General features: G+C 36.7%; 1 protein-coding gene and 1 pseudogene across 2 annotated transcripts in view; one reads left to right on the top strand and one right to left on the bottom strand.

Moving 5' to 3' along the window:
* Window positions 1-24,252, top strand: part of LARS1 (leucyl-tRNA synthetase 1) — a 66,863-nt gene that overhangs the window by 3,376 nt on the left and 39,235 nt on the right. Inside the window, exons 2-12 of the mRNA XM_082382644.1 lie at window positions 3,327-3,445; window positions 5,660-5,747; window positions 6,150-6,230; window positions 8,138-8,275; window positions 10,734-10,895; window positions 11,535-11,647; window positions 17,409-17,472; window positions 19,430-19,497; window positions 19,617-19,842; window positions 21,797-21,884; window positions 21,967-22,043. Of these exons, the coding sequence (XP_082238770.1) occupies window positions 3,327-3,445; window positions 5,660-5,747; window positions 6,150-6,230; window positions 8,138-8,275; window positions 10,734-10,895; window positions 11,535-11,647; window positions 17,409-17,472; window positions 19,430-19,497; window positions 19,617-19,842; window positions 21,797-21,884; window positions 21,967-22,043 (1,224 nt within the window). The remainder of the gene's footprint in view (window positions 1-3,326; window positions 3,446-5,659; window positions 5,748-6,149; window positions 6,231-8,137; window positions 8,276-10,733; window positions 10,896-11,534; window positions 11,648-17,408; window positions 17,473-19,429; window positions 19,498-19,616; window positions 19,843-21,796; window positions 21,885-21,966; window positions 22,044-24,252) is intronic.
* On the bottom strand, window positions 22,050-24,178 carry LOC309624574 (translation machinery-associated protein 7 pseudogene; annotated as a pseudogene). The gene has a single exon. The product of its transcript is annotated as a translation machinery-associated protein 7 pseudogene (transcript).

The following is a 24,252-nucleotide window of genomic DNA, read 5'->3' as shown; positions in this document are numbered from 1 at the left end:
CTGTCTGCCAGGAGTTTACAACCCAGTTAGGTAAATATCAGGGATTATTTGGTCGCATGCAGTGGAAGCCAACTCAAGTTGGTTAAAGGAAAGAGGAATTTACTAATGATACAGTGGGATTTCATATGACCCATGACCCTAGGATAGGAGGCACGACAAGGCTTCATGAGGCCTTAGATACTTTTGCCTTTGTGGGCTGCTTCCTCTGTAAAAAAAAAAAATATTAGAAATTATATTTGACAACTGTGTTGTATAAAGACAGATATATTAATATTATATATTAAAGATTTTTCTTCTATCCAAAAGTTTAATTTTTTCTTCTGATTTTAAAAGATAGTAAAATATTTTGATGAGCCCGTAGAAGTATTGTGGGCCCTAGGCAGTGTGCCTCTTCCACCTACAGATTAAGTTGGCTATTAGGAGTTGTACAGGCTGTTTTAAGGGCCAGGTGGAAGTGACGTACTTTCTTCTGCTCAAAACTCCTATGCCAGAACCCAGTCCCATAGCTCCAATCTGTGAATTCTCCTGGAACCATGGAAGAGTATGCCTAACTGCCTTTGCTGCACTACCCTAAGTAAGGTTGGGCATCTGTTGCTGAGGAAGAAAGGGAGGGAATGGATATCGCATAGGCAAACTGTCATCTCTGCCATAGCTTTTTTTCAAATGGTAGTTCTTGCATGTTAGAATTGAAAACAGGGGTCAGCATGTATAGGAATAGAGAGACTTACTTATAACTTACAGATTATTTGTTAAAAAGAGGATTTTGCAGTAAGAGGGGGCCAAGGAGCTGAGGGTCTAAATGAAGTTGGTTGGTAGCAGGAATGGAAAAGAGTGAATAGATGGAGGGCCTTATTCTTTCTTGGAAAAGGAAATTCCTTATGCAGCCACATTTAGTTTTATGGAAATTCTTGGGAAAGAGTCCAAATTGCTTAGCAACTTGACTCAAATATGCAACTCAGCTCTTAGTCTTAGGTTATTTTGTTATGGCCATGGTATGCAAAAGCTGGCAGTGTATTACTCATTTCTCTTTTTAAATCTTTAAATGTTCAACAAATATTTGAGAACTGCTATGAGCTTAGACATTGAGGATATAATGAGAAATGAGACACAGTCCCCACTGTGAACAAACTTACAGTCCTATGGGGAAGATAGACTGATACTGATACTGCATGATTAGTGCTATCATAGAGGTAATACTGGTAGGTAGGAACATATTAAGAATGGTACCTGATACTCTCTTGTGGAATCAAGGCAGGTGATTAGCTGAGACCTGAAGGATGAGGTAGCCAGGCAAAGAGATTGGTGGGGTATGAGGGCGGAGAGAAGAGCTTGAACAAAGGCCCAGAGGGGAGAGAGGGAGCTTGGCACACTTGGGAAAGTGCAGGTGGCTTAATACGCCTGGAGTGGTGGTGAGAGGAAAGAGGGAGGGGCCTGGCAAAGATGAGATAAGAAGGGCCTCGAGTGCCAGGTTTAAGAGTATGGTCTTTATCCAGAGAGCAGTAGAGAACCTCTGAAGAGGAATTGACTTGATCAGATTTGTGTTTTGATATAAGTTCTACTCACAGCAATTACGATCTGGTCAGGATTTATAGAAATAAAAAATTTACTTGTCATTTTTATTTTCCTTTGGTGCTAGAGAAACTTATGTCCATGACTTTTCAAACGTGGAATTCTTTTTTATTTCCTCTCTGCCTTTGTGGCAGGGTTCTTTTAATCCATCATTGCACCTCCCCTTGTAAGCTGACATTTCATCTTTCTGTTGCTTGTCCTCTTCTATCTTAAACTTGCTTAAAAAAATAAAAAGGAATAGTAAACTTGATTTACTAATCAAATCCTTTGACTTAAAATAAAGAAAACTGAGGGAATTCCCTGGCGGTCCAGTGGTTAGGACTCTGCGATTTCAGTGGGGAAGCCTGGAGTTCAATCCCTGGTCAGGGAACTAAGATCCCACAAGCCGTATGGCATGGCCAAAAAAAAAAAAAAAGAAAAAGAAAAACGAAAAAAAAAAAAAGAAAAAAAAGACAGAAAGAAAAAAAACCCCAAAAAACTGAAAATAGTAAAACAGAGTTGACAACTCTGTGGTAGATTTGTACTGAATCTTACCTAATTTTAGTACTCTTATTTTTATTACATAATACGCAAGATATATTTAAGATAGTTATTGAAGAAATAGTGGTAAGTTTAGGGTTTTTTTTTTAATTGCACAGAAGTCCCATTTGCATAGTACTTCAAATTTGTGTAACCATTTTTAAAAATAGCTGTCTAAAAATCCAGTATATCTGTGATATGAGTAGAAAGCATGTTTTAAATTGTTGGGTGGAAGGACAGAGGGAGACACGACATGACTTGGCAAGGTCACTTGCCCAGTAGGTTGTAAAGGTATTCTGTATAAGTAGAACCAGGGTATTTTCTCATTTGAAAATGCTGCAGAATCTGGAAATGTTAGCATGTAAGAAGGGGAAGAAAATCTAATTTCGGCTCAGATAATTTTGTACAAGAAAATAAAATTCTAGAAACTAGTATTAAGTTTTCAAAACAGAATTAGATTGTGTATGGTCCATTGGTATCCAGCTTTCACAATTGCCAGTTACATAAGTCCCATGTTCCACCTTGGCTGTAGCACACGTGCTTTTAGTAGCTAATTCTTTTTCACAGAGTCACAAACTGAGAGGGAAGTTCTAATCCTTCTTTTTCAGAGTTAGAGTGATCATGCATGTTTTTTCCTTTTATTTTCATCCAAGGGTAGCATAAGGGATGATGGGAATGTTGCCAGGTAGATCCAATATGCTGGAGGCATGTTTGCCATTCTGTTTCATTTTAATTTCATATTAATAACCTGTTAACCATTTTGGAGAGAAGTTCTTCATCAGCTTCCTTGAAAAAAAGAACACGCAGATGACTAATCCTCTCTCAGCCTCTACCCATTAGGCCTCACCATCCTCCTTTGGTGGGCATAATTGCAGCTGGGCAAGCAGGCACTGCACCATCCTATGCTTTTCTAAGTATTCATCTATTTTAACTAAATAGGAACATTTGACAACGGTGTTATATTGTAGTATCTAATTAAAAACAAGTATTTCACAGCTTTTTTATGTATTTAAGTAATTCTTTAGTCATCCCTTTGACATCCCAAGTGGATAATCCTATCAGGTCATGATAACCCTAATTTTTAGTCTTACTCATTTAAATTTCAGGATAACCATGGAAAAATTAATCTGTCAGTAAACAGCTCAGTTCTGTGTGAAGTCAGATTTTTTTTTTCCTTTTTTGAAAGCAAGTCTGCTGAAATATAGAGTGTATTATTCTATCTCTTTTGTGTCCAATAGGAAAGAAAAAGAACAACCAAAGTGGACTTCTTGAAGAAGATTGAGAAGGAAGTTCAACAAAAATGGGATGCCAAGAAAGTGTTTGAGGTCAATGCATCTAATTTAGAGAAACAGACTAGGTGAGTAATAGTTTGTGAAATTCTACACCTCGTGTTTCCAGAACCATTGGCTGCAGAAACTGCTCTGTGGAAGGAATAAGGCAGATTGTATTTACAATGTCTGAAACAGGCTGAAGGAGGTAACTTCCACTTTCTCTATTTCAAATTAGCATTCTCTTTCCTATGGAATCTTAAAGGATTTTTTCCTATGTAAAGGTTTTTTTAAAAACTAATATTTTTCATAGTTAGACAAACGAAAATGTTTTGAAGTTTTATCTTTGCTGACTGATAATAGCAAGTCATTCTGTTATGGAGATTCATATTATAGTGATAATTATCTCCAAAGGCACAGAATATAAATTTTGAAGGATTTCTGTATTTAAAGATCTCATTTTATAAATCTGTATTGCCTTGTTGTTAAGAATTGTTTATTAGAAGACAGACCATAGATAATGATATGATACTGGGGAAAAACAAAGTAACTGCTGCAACACAGTACCACAGTAAATATGTGCATCACTTATAAGATGCGTTACAATTTCAGATATGTTGGAATGTAGAAAAATGTGCTTCTTAGAGTTGAGGAAATGCACTGACAACAATAGCAATAATAGTAGCTAATACTGAACAGGTATTATTCAATACGCCAAGGCAGTAGGAAATATGCCATTTTTTAAAAAAATTTATTATTACTTATTTATTTATTTATTTATTGGCTGCGTTGGGTCTTCGTTGCTGCACGCAGGCTTTCTCTAGTTGTGGAAAGCGGGGGCTACTCTTCGTTGCGGTGCATGGGCTTCTCATTGCGGTGGCTTCTCTTGTTGCGGAGCACGGGCTCTAGGTGCGTGGGCTTCAGTAGTTGCAGCACGCGGGCTCAGTAGTTGCTGCGCGTGGGCTCTAGAGCTCAGGCTCAGTAGTTGTGGCACACGGGCTTAGTTGCTCCATGGCATGTGAGATCTTCCCGGGCCAGGGATCAAACCCATGTCCCCTGCATTGGCAGGTGGATTCTTAACCGCTGTGCCACCAGCGGAAGTCCCGGAAATATGCCATTTTTTAACATGCATATTCTCATTTAGTGTTCTTAGTAACGCTTTAAGGTTACCAGTATTTTAATTTTTGTTTTATTGATGAGTATACTGAGACACAGAGAGGTTAAGTAACCAGCTTAAGATTGCATAGCTAGGAATTGACAGGGCTTGGACTTCTTATCAGGACTTTCTGATTCCAAAGTCTATCCTTGCTACTAAGCTACACTCTAATGGAATTTTTTTTTTTTTTTTTTTTTAAAGAGAGGAAAAGAATTTGCTCTAATACACAGTCTCTAGTGTTATACTTTAAACTATAATTTGAAGTTTCTATTTGGTTCTAGAACTTTGGTCAAATCTAAGGTAATTTAAAGTAATCAAAAGTGAATTAGAAAGTGCTTTTGCTCAGTGAAAGAAAATGAACTGAAGAAACTTAGAAACATAACATTAAATGAAAAAAGCTCACAAGTGAGTGAAACTAAATGATGTATCGTTTAAAGGCATAGACATATGTGCAAACTATTCAAAAACAAAAGAATGACCAAAGTAAATTTCAAGATAATGGTTCTCTCTGGTGGGAGGGTGGGGAGTAGCACACAGGTAGCTTCAGTGAGTTCATAAGTTGGATGGTGTGTTTACAGGTGGTCACTTATGAAGCACACGTGTGCTTTATAACTTACGTATGTCTGTTAGATACACTTGATTCATAGAAAAAAGGAGTATAACAATACGTTAAGCAGCTTTAAAAAGGTGCTTTTTAAGGGAATTTATCACATATCGTGTAATTTTGAAGATGTTTTATTCTACCTGAGGGACTTTGAATTGCTTTATATATATCTAATGAAAGCATATCTCATTTAATCAGTAAAACAGTAAATTAATCCAGTCTCCCTATTAATTTTTTTTTTTTTTAGTATATCATTTTTAACTCAGTATTTTAGCTTAAGTTAAACCTCCAATATTTGCTACAAGGATATTTAGTTCTTTAATAGCCACCTATAATATCTTAGTTTTTCTAAATCAAAAACAATTTTCAATTTTAGAGAGCTTATAATTTCTGGATTTATAAATTTAATTTTCAATGTCTGTTTAATAACTAAAATTTAAACAAGTTATTTATAGTAACTGTCCCCATGACCCCACCCTTAATTATAAAAGGAATTTAACATTTTCTTTTTTGTACTTTCTTTTTTACATGATTGTTTTGCAGCAAGGACAAGTACTTTGTAACCTTCCCATATCCATATATGAATGGGCGCCTTCACTTGGGACATACATTTTCTTTATCCAAATGTGAGGTAAAGCTTCCTCTATGTTTAATATAATGGGATGGGAGGGTCTTTAATAAATACTGTTTCAAAGAAAATGGCATCTATATAATTTATTTCCTGTTAAGGGAACTTAGAATTCCTTAATTTTAAGCATGGTTTTTATGTTTAAGTAATTTAATTTTTCTATTTTCACATGCTGTATGTGTGTGTGTGCAGGGGTCTAGGTATGTATACATGTTCATAAGTAATTTATAGGTTGGTGAAAAGACAGAAAAAAAAGGATAACTTTGGAATGACTATAAAATCTAACTGGTATTCTAAAGGAAGATGTGAAGAGGAAAACAAAACTGATGATCTTCGTGAAAAGTCAGAATTTTGTATTCGTCTAGCATTTAAATTTGTAGTTTAAATTTAATTTTTTTTCTGTAGTTTGCAGTAGGGTACCAGAGATTGAAAGGAAAAACTTGTCTGTTTCCCTTTGGTTTACACTGTACTGGAATGCCTGTTAAGGTAAGATTGCTTTTGGGATTGCTTTGTACTCTTTTTAGCTTAGAGCAAATAGTAATATCCAGTTCAAGAGCTTGAAATAGGGTTTTCAAATATGTACTTCTATATTACGTTAAAGTGTTTTTTGAAGTGAACTGAATTTATTATCGTGAAGATTAATTTTTAGAAAACATTTGGAGAAGTGCTTAAAGGGCACACATTAAGGTCTAAGTGATTTCTAAGTAATGCTGATATCTTTTGGTTCCTTATATATTCATATTTCTGTTTTAGAATTAGATAATAACTACTAACAAGTAAAATGGGCAGTGTTTTGTGCATTCATGACGCATATAGGCTGTTGGAATAAAATAATAAACAGTTCTATCATATTTTGGTCATTTTTGCAAGTGTCTTAAATTTGTCATAAATTTATAATAAAAATAATTTTCGATAAACTATGGGCAGGAAAACTACAGTTGAAAGGATTCCCTAAATCCTTGGGAATTGGGAAATATAACTCATTTCTTTTTATTCTCCAGTCTTTTATTTTGAAAAATGTCCAACCTATAGGAAAGGTAAAACGATAGTACAGTGAGCACCCTTGTACCCTTCACTTATAGTCACCAAGTATTAACATTTGCCACAGTTGCTCTAGTTCTGTCTCTCAACATACAATACATGCACACTTTTTTCTCCCTTTTTCCGTGAATTCATTGAAAGTAAGTTGGCAGACATCATGACGTGTCACCCCTAAACATGGCAGCTTGTATCTGTTGAGAGCAAGGGCGTTCTTCTACATTGTCATAGTCCCATTGTCCACTCCACGAAATTGAACATTGTTGTATCCTTTCTGGTGTTTTTTTCCTTTTTATTTTGTGGATCACACTTTGCATTTGGTTATCACCAGTACTACATCGATGAGGTTGGAACTTCCCACTGTATCACATCAAAAGACATATAATGGCAGCTTGTGTCATTTTAGTGATATTGTTAATACTGCCAGATTTCCTCATTCTAAAGGTAGCTTTTCTCTTTTCTAATTAAAAAGTAATCTGTGGGATAATCCCTTACGAGCCTCTGAGTATTTGGTTACCCAGTAACTCAGTGCTTTTAGCATCCTTTCATGATCCTTGTCTTTCAGTTATTGAATTTGTGGTTGTAAAATGGTGACTTTCTAGTTGTCTCATTCTTTCACTATTTGTTAGCTGAAATTCTTCATAGAAGTGTCCCCTCCCTTTTTTTGAAATTCACAATTCTATATTTGTATTTTTCTCATAACTTTAACACTGTCTACTTGGTGTCATCTTTGTTTGTGACAGTGGACTCATTATGGTACAGCTGAAAAGAGCTGGGGTTGTAAGTGCAGGTTCATGTTGTAATTCTGCAGCTTACTAGCTTTATAACCTTGGATAAATCCCTTCATCTTTCAGGGTTTGTTTTCTAACTTAATGTCTGTCCTATCTACCTGAATTTCAGAGTCAGGTTTTTTTAAAAAAAATTAATTAATTAATTAATTTATTTATTTATTTTTAGCTGTGTTGGGTCTTCATTGCTGCGCGCGAGCTTTCTCTAGTTGTTGACGAGCGGGGGCTACTCTTTGTTGCAGTGCGCAGGCTTCCCATCGCAGTGGCTTCTCTTGTTACGGAGCACGGGCTCTAGGCATGCGGGCTTTAGTAGTTGTGGCACGAGGGCTCTAGAGTGCAGGCTCAGTAGTTGTGGCGCACGGGCTTAGTTGCTCCGTGGCATGTGGGATCTTCCCGGACCAGGGCTCAAACCCATGTCCCCTGCATTGGCAGGCAGATTCTTAACCACTGCGCTACTAGGGAAGCCCCGGAGTCAGTTTTAGTTGGCCATAGAAACAACAAAAAAACTCAAATTGTTTCCACCTTGAATTTTTAACTTAACCATCTCTAATGTTGTGTTTTTTGTAGGCATGTGCTGATAAATTGAAAAGAGAAATAGAGCTTTATGGTTGCCCCCCTGATTTTCCAGATGAGGAAGAGGAAGAAGAAGAAATCAGTATTAAAACAGAAGATATAATAATTAAGGATAAAGCTAAAGGAAAAAAGGTTTGGTGGTTTGATGATACTTATTTTGGTTGAAGTTTTATATTTATATTTGTCTGATTTATATGTACATTCCCAGTACTAGCGTAGTACCTGACACATAAAAAATACTCAGTAATTTTTAAAAAGTAATAAAGCAAAATTATCTTTCTCACTTTTTGATTACCTTTTTTCCCCTTTTTACTTTATTTTGAAATAATTTTAGACTTACAGAAGAATTACAGGATTGTACAGGGTTCCCTTAGAATCTTAACCCAGTTACATCTTATATAACCATGGTACAGTTCTCAAAACTAAGAAACCAACATTTGAACAATACTGTTTAATAAACTACAGACTTCATTTGGATTTAACAGTTTTTCCTTAATGTCCTTAGTCTGTTCCAAGATCTAGTCCAAAATCCCATTTTGCATTTCCTTGTCATGTCTCTTCTTCTGTCTTCCATGATCTTGGCACTTTTGAAGAGTACTGGTCAGATAACTTATAGAATGTCCCTCATTTTGGGTTTGTCTAATGCTTTCTCATGAGTAGATTAAAGGTGATGTGTCTTCAATGCGTCATATCAGATAGTATAAGATATTGATATATCTTATTACTGGTGATGTTAACCTTGATCATTTGGTTTAGGTGGTGTCTATTAGGTTTTTCTCCTGTAAAGATTTCATTTTTCCCTTTGTAATTCATGTATGTTTTGGGAGAGATACTTTGAGGCTATGGAAATAATACCTTTTTTTTTTTTTTTTAAACCATTGCTTTTTATACTTTATTTTTTAAAGATTTTTATTTATTTATTTATTTATTTTGGCTGCACTGGGTCTTAGTTGTGGCACTCGGGATCTTTGTTGTGGCATGCAGCATCTTTTAGTTGCGTGTGGCATGTGGACTTCTTAGTTGTGGCATGTGGACTCTTAGTTGTGGCATGCAAACTCTTAGTTGTGGCACGCATGCAGGATCTAGTTCTCTGACCAGGGATCGAACCCGGGCCCCCTGCGCTGGGAGTGCGGAATCTTACCCACTGGATCACCAGAGAAGTCCCAATATCTTGTTTCTTTTTATATATTTGCTCACTAATTTTAGCATTCATCAGTGGATCTTCCCTCCAACGGTTATTGCTGCATATTTTGTTCTAATGGTGATTTTCCATTTCCCTCATTCCTTCTACATTTTTACCTGGAATTCTTCTGAAAGGAAAAGTTCCTTCTCCCCCATTTACTTGTTTATTAATTTCTTTTTTATATCAGTGTGGATTCATGCATATTTATTTATTCTTTGGGTTATAATCTAATCCTGTTGGGGTTTTTTGAGTTATTGTTATTGCTCAAATTGTTCTAGCAATGGCCATTGGGGGAATCTTTTAGGTGGGCTCCTGTGTCCATTTGACATGCCCCCAGCTTTTTTTCTTTTTTCTATTTCTTTCTTTTTTTTTTTTCTTTTTTTTGTTTCTTTTGAGCACTTCTATACTTTCAGGTGTCACAAGATGTGCCAGGCTCATTTTGTATTTTCCCTGTTTTAGCCCCAGAGTCAACCACTCTTCCAAGGAGTCCTTTTTCCTTTTATTGAAATATGGTATTTAGAAACTAAGTTCCGAGTGCTAGTTATGCTCATTGTTTCTAGGTCCTCTCAGTAGAAAGAGCAAGGAAATATATGTATGTCTACTAACCCGCTTATATGTACGTGTCTGTATTTATTTCTTTATACAGTTTTAAAAATTTCTTTATATTTTTTTAAATGAGGTTTTTTTTTAATTAATGTAAACTCTTCCTTTCTTCCTTCCTTCCTTCTTTTCCTCCCTCCCTCCCTCCTTCCCTCCTTCCCTCCCTCCTTCCTTCCTTCCCTTCCTTTCTTCCTTCCTCTCTCTCCCTCCCTCCCCCCCTTCTTCCCTCCCTCCCTCCTTTCCTCCCATCTCTCTCTCACTCTTCACAGTGTATCGTTGTGTTGGTTTGACAAGTGCATGGAGTCATGTTTCTACCACCACAGTACTATACAGAGCAGTTTCCTCAGCCCCCAAATTCCTTGTCCTACCTTTTTATATAGTTTAGCCTTTTTGCCTACCTCCAGTCCCTGGCATGTGATTACCTTTTTGATATTGGTAAATATTGGAAAAGGAGGAAACTCTTGTTAGCAGCTTATTCATAGCTAAAAAAGGTGCATATGGTATTTGAAAAAAGGAAATAGTGAAGGTTTGGTGCTAAGATCTTATCTTTGTGATGATAATTTTTTATGGTTCCACCTCTGTATTGATAGTTGTCTTTGGTGTCAGAATCCAGGTATCAGACTATACGGTTTGGCAAACAGAACAGTACATCCAGATCCTGCAGTATTCTGACATGTCAACAGTATTGTCTTAGATTTTAAAAAACTACCAAATAGGATTATTCACTTAAAATTACTGTGGTCCTGGAATTTGTTAACCGGTTGTTAGTTGTTCTTTGATGGAGTTTGGTTTTGCTCTTATTTTCAGAGTAAAGCTGCTGCTAAAGCTGGATCTTCTAAATACCAGTGGGACATTATGAAATCCCTTGGTCTGTCTGATGAAGAGATAGTCAAATTTTCTGAAGCAGAATATTGGCTTGACTATTTCCCACCACTGGCTGTTCAGGATCTGAAGAGAATGGGTTTGAAGGTATGCCCATCACCCCCAGAGTGTAAGGAAATATGAAAAATAAATTTATATTTGTGTGATTGAATGAGATTTGGACTACCTCTTAATTTAGAATAATATATTCCAGTAATGACTTGGTACTGTTCTTGTCAGATTAGAACCACATGGGCCTCAATGTAAACAATGAAGTACTTCAATATTTGTTGTTTTGGAATGTATATATGTATATTAACAATTAGTAGAAAGGAGTTCTATTCAAAGAATATGAAGAAGCCCACAACATTGTAAATCAACTATACTTCAATAAAATTTTAAAAAAAGAAGATATGAAGAAGCCCAAGTGTAGCTTGAATATTTAGGGATACATAAAGGTGTTATGTAAATGCTCCTTCTTAATTTATTATAATTCCTGTATGTTTAATAGGTAAATGTGTGTGTTTAAAAACTTACATATTAAGCACAAATTAATATAATAATTGTGGCGTATTATATATTTAATAGGTGGAACTTGAAATTTTTTGGTTTGCTTTTGATATTTTTGATATAATTCTAAGTTGGGAAATAAGGAGTAGAAGAGTAAATAATTGATTCATGGGAATTCCTGTTCATAGAGACCATATAAATTTCTCAAAAATTACCTTTTCCTTTCTCCTTGTGTAGGTAGACTGGCGTCGTTCCTTCATCACCACTGATGTTAATCCTTACTATGACTCGTTTGTCAGGTGGCAGTTTTTAACATTAAGAGAAAGAAGCAAAATTAAATTTGGGAAGCGGTGAGTTTGTTGTCCTTCGGTATAATAAAGTAAAAATCATGTAATTCCTGCATTGTAATTCAGTGTGCCCCGGAGCCTACTTTTTTCCATTATCTTTTCTCCTTTTATAATTTCTCTTTTTGTTCTCTTGTTTCCTTTGTATTCCTTTTTGTTTGGCTGGTGTCTCAGTTTCTCTGAGCTGCTTAGTGTTTGTGACAAATAGAACCAGGGAGAATAGGGGTCTCACTAAAGATTCTCTCTTATGGTCTCACTGAAGATTCTCTCTTATGTTCTCACTAAAGATTCTCTTAAGTATTCTAGCCAAGTAGAAAAATAATTTTATTTGTGTTTTAGTTTATCTTTTTGCTCTATAAAATGTTCTATAAAGTTCCTTGATTATATGGACTCATTAAAAGCTATCTGCATTTTTTTTTTAATTTTTTAATATTATTTATTTCTTTATACAGCAGGTTCTTATTAGTCATCAATTTTATGCACATCAGTGTATACATGTCAATCCCAATCGCCCAATTCATCACACCACCATCCCCACACCCCCTGCGGCTTTTCCCTCTTGGTGGCCATACGTTTGTTCTCTACATCTCTGTCTCAACTTCTGCCCTGCAAACCGGTTCATCTGTACCATTTTTCTAGGTTCCACATACATGCGTTAATATACACTATTTGCTTTTCTCTTTCTGACTTAACTTCACTCTGTATGACAGTCTCTAGATCCATCCACGTCTCAACAAATGACCCAATTTCGTTCCTTTTTATGGCTGAGTAATATTCCATTGTATATATGTACCACATCTTCTTTATCCATTCATCTGTCGATGGGCATTTAGGCTGCTTCCATAACCTGGCTATTGTAAATAGTGCTGCAATGAACATTGGGGTGCACGCGTCTTTTTGAATTGTGGTTTTCTCCGGGTATATGCCCAGTAGTGGGATTGCTGGATCATATGGTAATTCTATTTTTAGTTTTTTAAGGAACCTCCATACTGTTCTCCATAGTGGCTGTATCAATTTACATTCCCACCAACAGTGCAAGAGGGTTCCCTTTTCTCCACACCCTCTCCAGCATTTGTTTGTAGATTTTCTGATGATGCGCATTCTAACTGGTGTGAGGTGATACCTCATTGTAGTTTTGATTTGCATTTCTCTAATTAGTGATGTTGAGCAGCTTTTCATGTGCTTCTTGGCCATCTGTATGTCTTCTTTGGAGAAATGTCTATTTAGGTCTTTTGCCCATTTTTGGATTGGGTTGTTTGTTTTTTTAATATTGAGCTCCATGAGCTGTTTATATATTTTGGAGATTAATCCTTTGTCCCTTGATTCGTTTGCAAATATTTTCTCCCATTCTGAGGGTTGTCTTTTCGTCTTGTTTATGGTTTCCTTTGCTGTGCAAAAGGTTTGAAGTTTCATTAGGTCCCATTTGTTTAGTTTTGTTTTTATTTCCATTACTGTAGGAGGTGGATCAAAAAAGATCTTGCTGTGATTTATGTCGAGTGTTCTTCCTGTTTTCCTCTAAGAGTTTCATAGTGTCCGGTCTTACATTTAGGTCTCTAATCCATTGTGAGTTTATTTTTGTGTATGGTGTTAGGGAGTGTTCTAATTTCATTCTTTTACATATAGCTGTCCAGTTTTCCCAGCACCACTTATTGAAGAGACTGTCTTTTCTCCATTGTATATCCTTGCCTCCTTTGTCATAGATTAGTTGACCATAGGTGCGTGGGTTTATCTCTGGGCTTTCGATCTTGTTCCATTGATCTATGTTTCTGTTTTTGTGCCAGTACCATATTGTCTTGATTACTGTAGCTTTGTAGTATAGTCTGAAGTCAGGGAGTCTGATTACTCCTGCTCCGTTTTTTCCCTCAAGACTGCTTTGGCTATTCAGGGTCTTTTGTGTCTCCATACAAATTTTAAGATTTTTTTGTTCTAGTTCCGTAAAAAATGCCATTGGTAATTTGATAGGGATTGCATTGAATCTGTAGATTGCTTTGGGTAGTATAGTCATTTTCACAATATTGATTCTTCCAGTCCAAGAACATGGTATATCTCTCCATCAGTTGGTATCCTCTTTAATTTCTTTCATCAGTGTCTTATAGTTTTCTGTATACAGGTCTTTTTTTCTCCCTAGGTATTTTATTCTTTTTGTTGCACTGGTAAATGGGAGTGTTTCCTTAATTTCTCTTTCAGATTTTTCATCATTAGTATATAGGAATGCAAGAGGTTTCTGTGCATTAATTTTGTATCCTGCAACTTTACGAAATTCATTGATTAGCTCTAGTAGTTTTCTGGTGGCATCTTTAGGATTCTCTATGTATAGTATCCTGTCATCTGCAAACAGTGACAGTTTTACTTCTTCTTTTCCAATTTGTATTCCTTTCATTTCTTTTTCTTCTCTGATTGCCATGGCTAGGACTTCCAAAACTATGTTGAATAATAGTGGTGAGAGTGGACATCCTTGTCTTGTTCCTGATCTTAAAGGAAATGCTTTCAGTTTTTCACCATTGAGAATGATGTTTACTGTGGGTTTGTTGTATATGGCCTTTATTATGTTGAGGTAGGTTCCCTCTATGCCCACTTTCTGGAGAGTTTTTATCGTAAATGGGTGTTGAATTTTGTCAAAAGCTTTTTCTGCATCTATTGAGATGATCATATGGTTTTTATTCTTCAATTTGTTAATATGGTGTATCACATTGATTGATTTGTGTATATTGAAGAATCCTTTCATCCCTGGGATAAATCCCACTTGATCATGGTGTATGATCCTTTTAATTTGTTGTTGGATTCTGTTTGCTAGTATTTTGTTGAGGATTTTTGCATCTATATTCATCAGTGATATTGGTCTGTAATTTTTTTTTTTTGTAGTATCTGTCTGATTTTGGTATCAGGGTGATGGTGGCCTCATAGAATGAGTTTGGGAATGTTCCTTCCTCTGCAATTTTTTGGAAGAGTTTGAGAAGGATGGGTGTTTGCTCTTCTCTAAATGTTTGATAGAATTCACCTGTGAAGCCATCTGGTCCTGGACTTTTGTTTGTTGGAAGATTTTTAATCACAGTTTCAATTTCATTACTTGTGAATGGTCTGTTCATATTTTCTATTTCTTCCTGGTTCAGTCTTAGAAGGTTATACCTTTCTAAGAATTTGTCCATTTCTTCCAGGTTGTCCATTTTAATGACATAGAGTTGCTTGTAGTAGTCTCTTAGGATGCTTTGTATTTCTGCGGTGTCTGTTGTAACTTCTCCTTTTTCATTTCTAATTTTATTGATTTGAGTCCTCTCCCTCTTTTTCTTGATGAGTCTGGCTAATGGTTTATCAATTTTGCTTATCTTCTCAAAGAACCAGCTTTTAGTTTTACTGATCTTTGCTATTGTTTTCTTTGTTCCTATTTCATTTATTTCTACTCTGATCTTTATGATTTCTTTCCTTCTGCTAACTTTGGGTTTTGTTTGTTCTTCTTTCTCTTGTTCCGTTAGGTGTAAGGTTAGATTGTTTATTTGAGATTTTTCTTGTTTCTTGAGGTAGGCTTGTATAGCTATAAACTTCCCTCTTAGAACTGCTTTTGCTGCATCCCATAGGTTTTGGATTGTCGTGTTTTCATTGTCATTTGTCTGTAGGTATTTTTTGATTTCCTCTTTGATTTCTTCAGTGATCTCTTGGTTACTTAGTAACGTATTGTTTAGCCTCCATGTGTTTGTGTTTTTTACGTCTTTTTCCCTGTAATTCATTTCTAATCTCATAGTGTTGTGGTCAGAAAACACGCTTGAAATGATTTCAGTTTTCTTAAATTTACTGAGGCTTGATTTGTGACCCAAGATGTGATCTATCCTGGAGAATGTTCCGTACACACTTGAGAAGAAAGTGTAATATGCTGTTTTTAGATGGAATGTCCTATAAATATCGATTAAATCTGTCTGGTCTATTGTATCATTTAAAGCTTCTGTTTCCTTATTTATTTTCATTTTGGATGATCTGTACATTGGTGTAAGTGAGGTGTTAAAAGTCCCCCACTATTATTGTGTTACTGTCGATTTCCTCTTTTAGAGCTGTTAGCAGTTGCCTTATGTATTGAGGTGCTCCTATGTTGGGTGCATATATATTTATAATTGTTATATCTTCTTCTTGGATTGATCCCTTGATCATTATGTAGTTTCCTTCCTTGTCTCTTGTAACATTCTTTATTTTAAAGTCTATTTTATCTGATAAGAGTATTGCTACTCCAGCTTTCTTTTGATTTCCATTTGCATGGAATATCTTTTTCCATCCCCTCACTTTCAGTCTGTATGTGTCCCTAGGTCTGAAGTGGGTCTCTTGTAGACAGCATATATATGGGTCTTGTTTTTGTATCCATTCAGCAAGCCTGTGTCTTTTGGTGGGAGCATTTAATCCATTCACGTTTAAGGTAATTATCGATATGTATGTTCCTATGACCATTTTCTTAATTGTTTTGGGTTCCTTTTTGTAGGTCCTTTTCTTCTCTTGTGTTTCCTACTTAGAGAAGTTCCTTTAGCATTTGTTGTAGAGCTGGTTTGGTGGTGCTGAATTCTCTTAGCTTTTGCTTGTCTGTAAAGCTTTTGATTTCTCCCTTGAATCTGAATGAGATCCTTGCTGGGTAGAGTAATCTTGGTTGTAGGTTCTTCCCTTTCATCGCTTTAAGTATATCACGCCACTCCCTTCTGGCTCGTCGTAGAGTTTCTGCTGATAAATCAGCTGTTAACCTTATGGGAGTTCCCTTGTATGTTATTTGTTGTTTTTCCCTTGGTACTTTCAGTAATTTTTCTTTGTCTTTAATTTTTGCCAATTTGATTACTATGTGTCTTGGCATGTTTCTCCTTGGGTTTATCCTGTATGGGACTCGCTGTGCTTCCTGGACTTGGGTGGCTATTTCCTTTCCCATGTTAGGGAAGTTTTTGACTATAATCTCTTCAAGTATTTTCTCTGGTCCTCTCTCTCTTCTCCTGGGACCCCTATAATGCGAATGTTGTTGTGTTTAATGTTGTCCCAGAGGTCTCTTAGGTTGTCTTCATTTCTTTTCATTCTTTTTTCTTTATTCTGTTCCGTAGCAGTGAATTCCACCATTCTGTCTTCCAGGTCACTTATCTGTTCTTCTGCCTCAGTTATTCTGCTGTTGATTCCTTCTAGTGTAGTTTTTGTTTCAGTTATTGTATTGTTCATCTCTGTTTGTTTGTTCTTTAATTCTTCTAGTTCTTTGTTAAACATTTCTTGCATCTTTTCGATCTTTGCCTCCATTCTTTTTCTGAGCTCCCGGATCATCTTCACTATCGTTATTCTGAACTCTTTTTCTGGAAGGTTGCCTATCTCCACTTCCTTTAGTTGTTTTTCTGGGGTTTTATCTTGTTCCTTCATCTGGTACATAGCCCTCTGCCTTTTCATCTTGTCTGTCTCTCTGTGAATGTGGTTTTTGTTCCACAGGCTGCAGGATTGTAGTTCTTCTTGCTTCTGCTGCCTGCCCTCTGCTATCTGCATTTTAAAAGCAAATTTTTATTTTACAGTCTTCTGTTTCATACCATAAAGCAAAGATCATTGAATATTTTTCAGTGGTCTTACCTTTGATGAAGGCAGAAGGCTTTCATTAAATAACTATGTTGGCAGTAGAACTCGCCATAAAAGCATAAAAATGATGTAAACATTTGCTCAGTTAGAAGTTTTAGTTAGAAGAAATATTGTGATGGTTAGGAGCAACACTGACAAATATGTTAGGATAAAACTTATATGTTATAATAATATTTGTCACTTATTATTTATTTTTTAGGTATACCATTTATTCTCCAAAAGATGGACAGCCTTGTATGGATCATGACAGACAAACGGGAGAGGTAACTATTTGTGCCATAGAGTAGCTATTGTAATAATTTTTTTTTAAAATAAATTTACTTATTTGTTTATTTTTGGCTGTGTTGGGTCTTTGTTGCTGTGCACGGGCTTTTCTCTAATTGCGGCAAGCGGGGGCTACTCTTTGTTGTGGTGTTCAAGCTTCTCATTGCGATGGCTTCTCTTTGTTGCGGAATACGGGCTCTAGGTGTGCGAGCTCTAGGCGCGTGGGCTTCAGTAGTTGTGGCGTGTGGGTTCTGTAGTTGTGGCATATGGGCTTAGTTGCTTTGCGGTATGTGGGATCTTCCTGGACCAGGGCTTGAACCCGCGTCCCCTTCATTGGCAGGTGGATTCTTAACTACTGCGCCACCAGGGAAGTCCCTATTGTAATAATTCTTAATATGGGCATAGAGTTCAAGAAATAGATTAGAAACCTAAAAATCACTTTATTTCAGTGCTGAGTTGTATAGTCATGATACTCTGGTGGCTGTTAAGCCAGAGGCAGAATGTCATCATAGGTACCTGTATCTTGTCGAGGACCTTGCTACTCCAAGAGTAGCACTAGGTTCAGCTGCATCAGCTTGTGTTAGAAAAGCACATTTTTGTTTGTTCGTTTGTTTTTTGTTTTTGTTTTGTTTCTTTGGCTGCTCTGCCTGACTTGTGGGATTCCTCGACCAGGGATCGAACCTGGGCACTTAGTAGGGAAAGCGCAGAGTCGTAACCACTGGACTGCTAGGGAAATCCTAGAAAAGCAGATTCTTGAACCTCACCCCCAAATTGCTGAATCAGAAGCTCTGGGGGTGGGGCCTAGGAATCTTTTAACGTGTTCTCAGTGTGATTCATATGCCTGCTAATGTTTGAGAAGCACCGCTTGGAGAGTGCACTGCTCTAAAAGGAGATCATGAGGAAAGGTAATGAGATATGTGGTTAACTGATATATGCAGATTCCATTTATACTTGCTTTGGTCACATGCCTACTTACTTATTTTCAAAGTACTTCCAGCCATGCATGACAGCGGTTCATTCTACATTCCTGTAGGACACATTAGTGACATTATTCCGTGTAATACTTGAATGAAGTAAGGGTAAGTCATTTGCCTAAAGCCTTGGCACAGTAAATCAGCAGCAATGCCAGGATCTGAACTGTGCAGTCCCTATGAGTGTGTCATTCTTTGTTACCACCTTTGAACACATTTGTAGTCTAGCAACTACCTTTCAAAGTCAGCCTTCAATTATGATGTAACTTACCTGACAGAAGTGAGCATTAATCAAAATTTTGAAAGATTTGAGAGCCTTCAGAAGGCCCAGTTTACTGACTATGTTAAGCTTTAATATAGTCAGTGGTAGCAATATTCTAAATTTCAATAGTACATCATAGTTTTTCACAGCATTTTCCTATCATTATCTTAGGTGTTCCTCAGGACAGTCCTGTATGAGGCACAGTGCAGTTATTTTACAGATGAGGAAATGAAGGCTTAGGGTGATTGTGACTCCTTGGGTCAAGCCACAAGTAAGGGCCCAGGCTAGGTTTTGAATGCACATCATCTGACCCCTGGTCCAGTGTATGTCTGTGATGACTGCTCTGTAGGATTGATGTTGGTTGTATCTTCTAACTCCGATTTTGGCAAACACTATTTTGGCTGATTAATCTAAGTCACTTCATTTTTTTTCCCGCTGTTCTTCCCTCTCAAGGGAGCTCTTAGCAAATCTTACTTAGTACAGTCTGGGCCTCCTTGATCAGTTTTGGTGTGGTGTGGGGTGGGATGGTGGTCTTCAAGTCATTTTTACACATTAGGCTTCCATGTGGTCAACACACCACTGGCAGTCTCTTCATTGGAAGAAAGAATTATTCTAACAATGCAGGAACCCATCTTAGAAATGTGAATCAGATCTGTCACATAGATTAGTAGGTGTAATCCAGGCCTTTCTTTCTCCCTTGAATTTTTGTTTTATTTTGTTTAGGGTGTTGGACCTCAGGAATATACTTTAATCAAGTTGAAAGTGCTTGAGCCATACCCATCCAAATTAAGGTAGGTTTGCTACCTACCTTAATAGGTAGAAGAATTGTTGCTTCATCTTTTTGAAATATCAGATAGTTGTGATAGAATCCATAACATTTTTTGCATAAATGTATATTTTTTCTTCTTAGTGGCTTGAAAGGGAAAAATATCTTCTTGGTAGCTGCTACTCTCAGACCTGAGACCATGTTTGGACAGACAAACTGTTGGGTTTGCCCTCATATGAAGTACATTGGATTTGAGACAGTGAATGGAGATATATTCATCTGCACCCAAAGAGCCGCAAGGAATATGTCATACCAGGGCTTTACGAAGGACAATGGAGTGGTGCCTGTTGTTAAAGAGTTAATGGGAGAGGTAAGTTGGGTAGCAGACTTTATTTTAGTGCATGAATTTAGAGGAAAATGTCAAAAATGAAGTTTGAGAAAAGAACATTTAAAAAAACGTTTTAATTGAGATATACGTTACAGTCAAATGTGTTAAGTCATAAATGTGTATATTTTTGGTGCATTTTCAAATGTGTATACAGTCATGTAAGCACCTCCCAAATCAAGATATAGAACAGTTCCAGCACTGCAGAAGGTGCTGTCATGTCCATTTCACATCACTGCACAGCCTGCTCCTGCAGAGGTAACCACTGCCATGACTTCAGTCACCAAAGATTAGTTGCTCTTCTTGAACTTTACACAGTGGAATTGTATAGTCTGTACTTTTTTGTGTTTAGCTTCTTTGGCTCAACATGATGCCTGTGAGATTCATCCATGTTGTGTGTAGGAGTAGTTTGTTCTTTTTTTTTTATTGCTGTGGTGTATTCATTGTGTGACCATATCAGTAAAATAGTATTTTTGAATCTTACATTGCAGCTCAGTAACTATCTGGTTAAAAATACAGACAGTCCTCCCCGAGAGATTTAATAGCTGTGGTAGACGTTATATTACTTTTTTAATATGATTACCTGCATTCCTGGAGTGGAATTGCAGCTGCTTTTTTTCTGAAAAGGAAGTCTTGGTTGATCTTAACTAAATCTAGATGGCTGCATAGCTCTTATCCTTAGAGTTTATTTACTTATTGGTGTTTTTGAGTGTGTTTTAATCCCTTTGGTAAATGCTGATCATTGGTATCTTAATAAATAATCTTTTAAAAGAAAAGGATGGGTAGAATACCATCTCAATTCTCCTTTTGAATTGGAGAGTTTATTTCTTACTTATTTTGTAAACTTATTTTTTGACTGGGTTACTAAATATTCATAAGACTCAAAATTCAAAAGATGAAAAGAGGGAATTCCCTGGCAGTCCAGTGGTTAGGACTCCAGGCTTTCACTGCCGAGGGCACAGGTTCAATCCCTGGTTGGGGAACTAAGATCCTGCAAGCTATTCAGAGTGGCCAAAAAAAAAAAAAAAAAGACAAAAAGATCCACAAAATAGTCCCAGTCACTCAATTCTCCCTTCCATAGGCAGTCAGTAAAATCACTGTCTCGTGTATCCTTCCAGAAGTATTTCATGTGTATACAAGCAAATACATATATATATATATTCTTTTGCCCTCTTTTTTACACACAAATGGCAATGTATTTTATCACATTGTCTGTGTTTTACTTTCTTTTTTACTTAACTATAACTTGGTAATCATTTTATCAGTAGGTAAACATCTTCCTTGTTCTCTCTTTTTCTTTCTGATTGTGCCATGCAGCTTAAGGGATCTTAGTTCCCTGACCAGGGATTGAACCTGAGCTCCCTGCATTGGAAGCATGGAGTCTTAACCACTGGACTGCCGGGGAAGCCCCGCAAGCTGTTTGTTGATATATGAGGATATGGGTCCAATATTATCAGATCTTCTGATTTTTTCTTTTAAGATATATCTTTTTAATTCAGTTTGTCTTCCTAATTATCATTTAAAATAGAGATACAGTATTCTATCTTGTTGATGTTTCATATTTTATTAAATGATTTTTTTATCATTTAAAGTTTTAGTTGTTTCCAGGTTTTGGCTAATGTAGTTAACACAGCATTGGGGAGATTCTCAAAGAAAAAATAATTCTTTTTCCTTTGAGGTAAATTCCTAGGATTGGATTGCTGGGTCCAAGTTGGATTCCTATATTGTTTTCCTCAAGCAATGTATAAGTGTATTAATTTCCTCACAACCTTGCAAGATTTGGGTAGTATAATTATTTTCAATTACTTTTAGTCTAGTAGGTATAAAAGTGAGTGTTGTTGATTATTAGCTTCTCAGGGCTTAAAATGTTAACATTGTTTTAAATTTTAATGATTAGAATAAGTTACTTCTGTTTTATGCTCATCTTTTTCTTACATAGGATATTCTTGGTGCATCACTTTCTGCACCTTTAACATCTTATAAGGTGATCTATGTTCTCCCAATGCTCACCATCAAGGAGGATAAAGGTAAAGAGTTTATTTCTTTCTAGAAATTCTTTGGGAAACACATTCTGGTTATATTAGTTAATTCTACATTTTCTTTTATAAGGTACTGGTGTGGTCACAAGTGTTCCTTCTGACTCCCCCGATGATTTTGCTGCCTTCAGAGACTTGAAGAAAAAGCAAGTGAGTATCTGTGTCTCATGTTCGTATTTCCTCTTCATCATCTCATTGGTTAGGTACCACTGAACTAATTGGATTATGCTAAAAAGCTATGCATGTATCTTTGAAATGCTGCCTTTAACCTGTTTCTTGATATTTATATGTTTTTCTATGATTTGAATTTTAAATATTGATGTAAAATTTATAGAATCTTTTTTTTTTGGCTGTGCTGTGTGGCATGGGGGATCTTAGTTCCCTGACCAGGGATCGAACCCATGCCCTGCTGCCGTGTAAGCGTGGAGTCTTAACCACTGGACCGCCAGGGAAGTCCCCATAGAATCTTTTTTTTAAGACTTATTTTTTTAGAGCAGTTTTAGGTTCATAATAAAAATCGAGAGGAAGGTACAGAGATTTCCCATATACCCCCTGCTTCAACACCTGCATAGCCTCCCCCATTATTAGTATCACTCACCAGAGTGGTACATTTTTTTTCTTTTTACCGAAGATGAACCTACATTGACATATCATAATCACCCGAAGTCCATAGTTTACCTTAGGGTTTACTCTTGGTGTTGTACATTCTATGGGTTTGGACGAATGTATAATGACATGTATCCATCATTATAATACACAGAGGATTTTCACTGCCTTAAAAATCCTCTGTGCTCTTTTTGTTCATCTCTCCTCCCTCCCACCCCTGGCAACCACTGATCCCTCCCTCCCTCCCTCCCTTCCTTCTTTCCTTCCTTCTTTCCTTCCTTCCTCCCTCCTTCCCTCCGGGTCTTAGTTGCAACATGTGGGATCTTCGTTGCAGCATGCGGGATCTAGTTCCCTGACCAGGGATCGAACCCTGGCCCCCTGCATTGGGAGTGTGGAGTCTTAACCACTGGACCACCAGGGAAGTCCCCACTGATCTTTTTAATTGTCACCATAGTTTTACCTTTCCAGAAAGTCATATAGTTGGAATCACACAGTATGTAGCCTTCTTAGATTTTCTTTCAATTAGCAATATGTATTTAAGGTTTCTCATGTCTTTTCATAGCTTGATAGCATATTTCTTTTTAGCACTAATAATATTCTGTTGTCTGGATGTACATTTATTCATTCACCTGCTGAAGAACATCTTGGTTGCTAGCAAGTGTTGGCAGTTATGAGTAAAGCTGCTGTAAACATCTGTGTGCAGGATTTTGTATAGACAACTCTTTTGTGTAAATACCAAGGAGTGCGATTGCTGGATCATATGGTAAAAGTATGTGTAATTTTGTAAGAATCCACCAAACTGTCTTCCAAAGTGGCTGTACCATTTTGCATTCTTACCAGCAATGTATGAGAGTTCCTGTTGCTCCACATCCTTGTCAGCATTTGGTATTGTCAGTTTTCCGGATTTTGGCCATTGTAATTGGTGTGTAGTCATATCTCATTGTTTTATTTTGCATTTTCTTGATAGCAGATGTTGTGGAATGTCTTTTCATGTGCTTATTTGCCATCTGTGTATCTTCTTTGGTGAGATTTGTCTGTTAAGGTCTTTGGCTTATTTACTTATTTATTTTTTTCAAATGAGTTATTTTAATTCCAGGTGGTACAGAATTCAGGATAGAACAAAGACTTAAGAACACATTTTGGCAGGGTTCTGGGCTGGGTTTATGCAGATCTCATAGCTAAGGCAGAAATGGCTGAGAAGAGCTAAAGACAAGATGAGCCACAGTATGATTTTTTTTTTAACAAAAGTTTATTCTTAAATGTACAATAGGTTCCAAGACAACACTTCATTCTAGCTATAAATGGCAACAGATACTATGGCAGGGGGTCCAGATGTTTAAACAGGAATGGAATTAGGATCATCATTGCCTCAAACACAAGGAACAGCTTACTTTTTGCCAGATTTTTTAATTCCACTTGTGGCCAGGGGAGCCTTTCCCTGCGGCCTTCGCTTTTAGCACCTTGAGTTGCTTCTGCTCCTCCTTCTGTTTCTGCTTGAATGCCTTATCTTCCTTGTCCATCTGCTTGGCTTGCTTCTTGAGGTGCTTCAGGGGCTTCTCCTCACCACCTTCGCAGCGCAACATGGTGTCTGCCACCCCTTCCCCAGAGCCTGCTCCCGGAAGCCTTATTTTTTAAATCAGGTTGTTTGTTTTCTTATTGTTGAGTTTTAAGAGTTCTTTGTATATATATATTTTTTTTAAAAAATTTATTTATTTATTTATTTTATTTTTGGCTGTGTTGGGTCTTCGTTTTT

This window comes from Balaenoptera borealis (genome assembly GCF_965194805.1).
Source record: "Balaenoptera borealis genome assembly, chromosome: 2".
NCBI lineage: Eukaryota > Metazoa > Chordata > Mammalia > Artiodactyla > Balaenopteridae > Balaenoptera > Balaenoptera borealis.
Note: the sequence above shows the minus strand (reverse complement) of the source record. Positions and strands in the feature narration are given on the sequence as shown.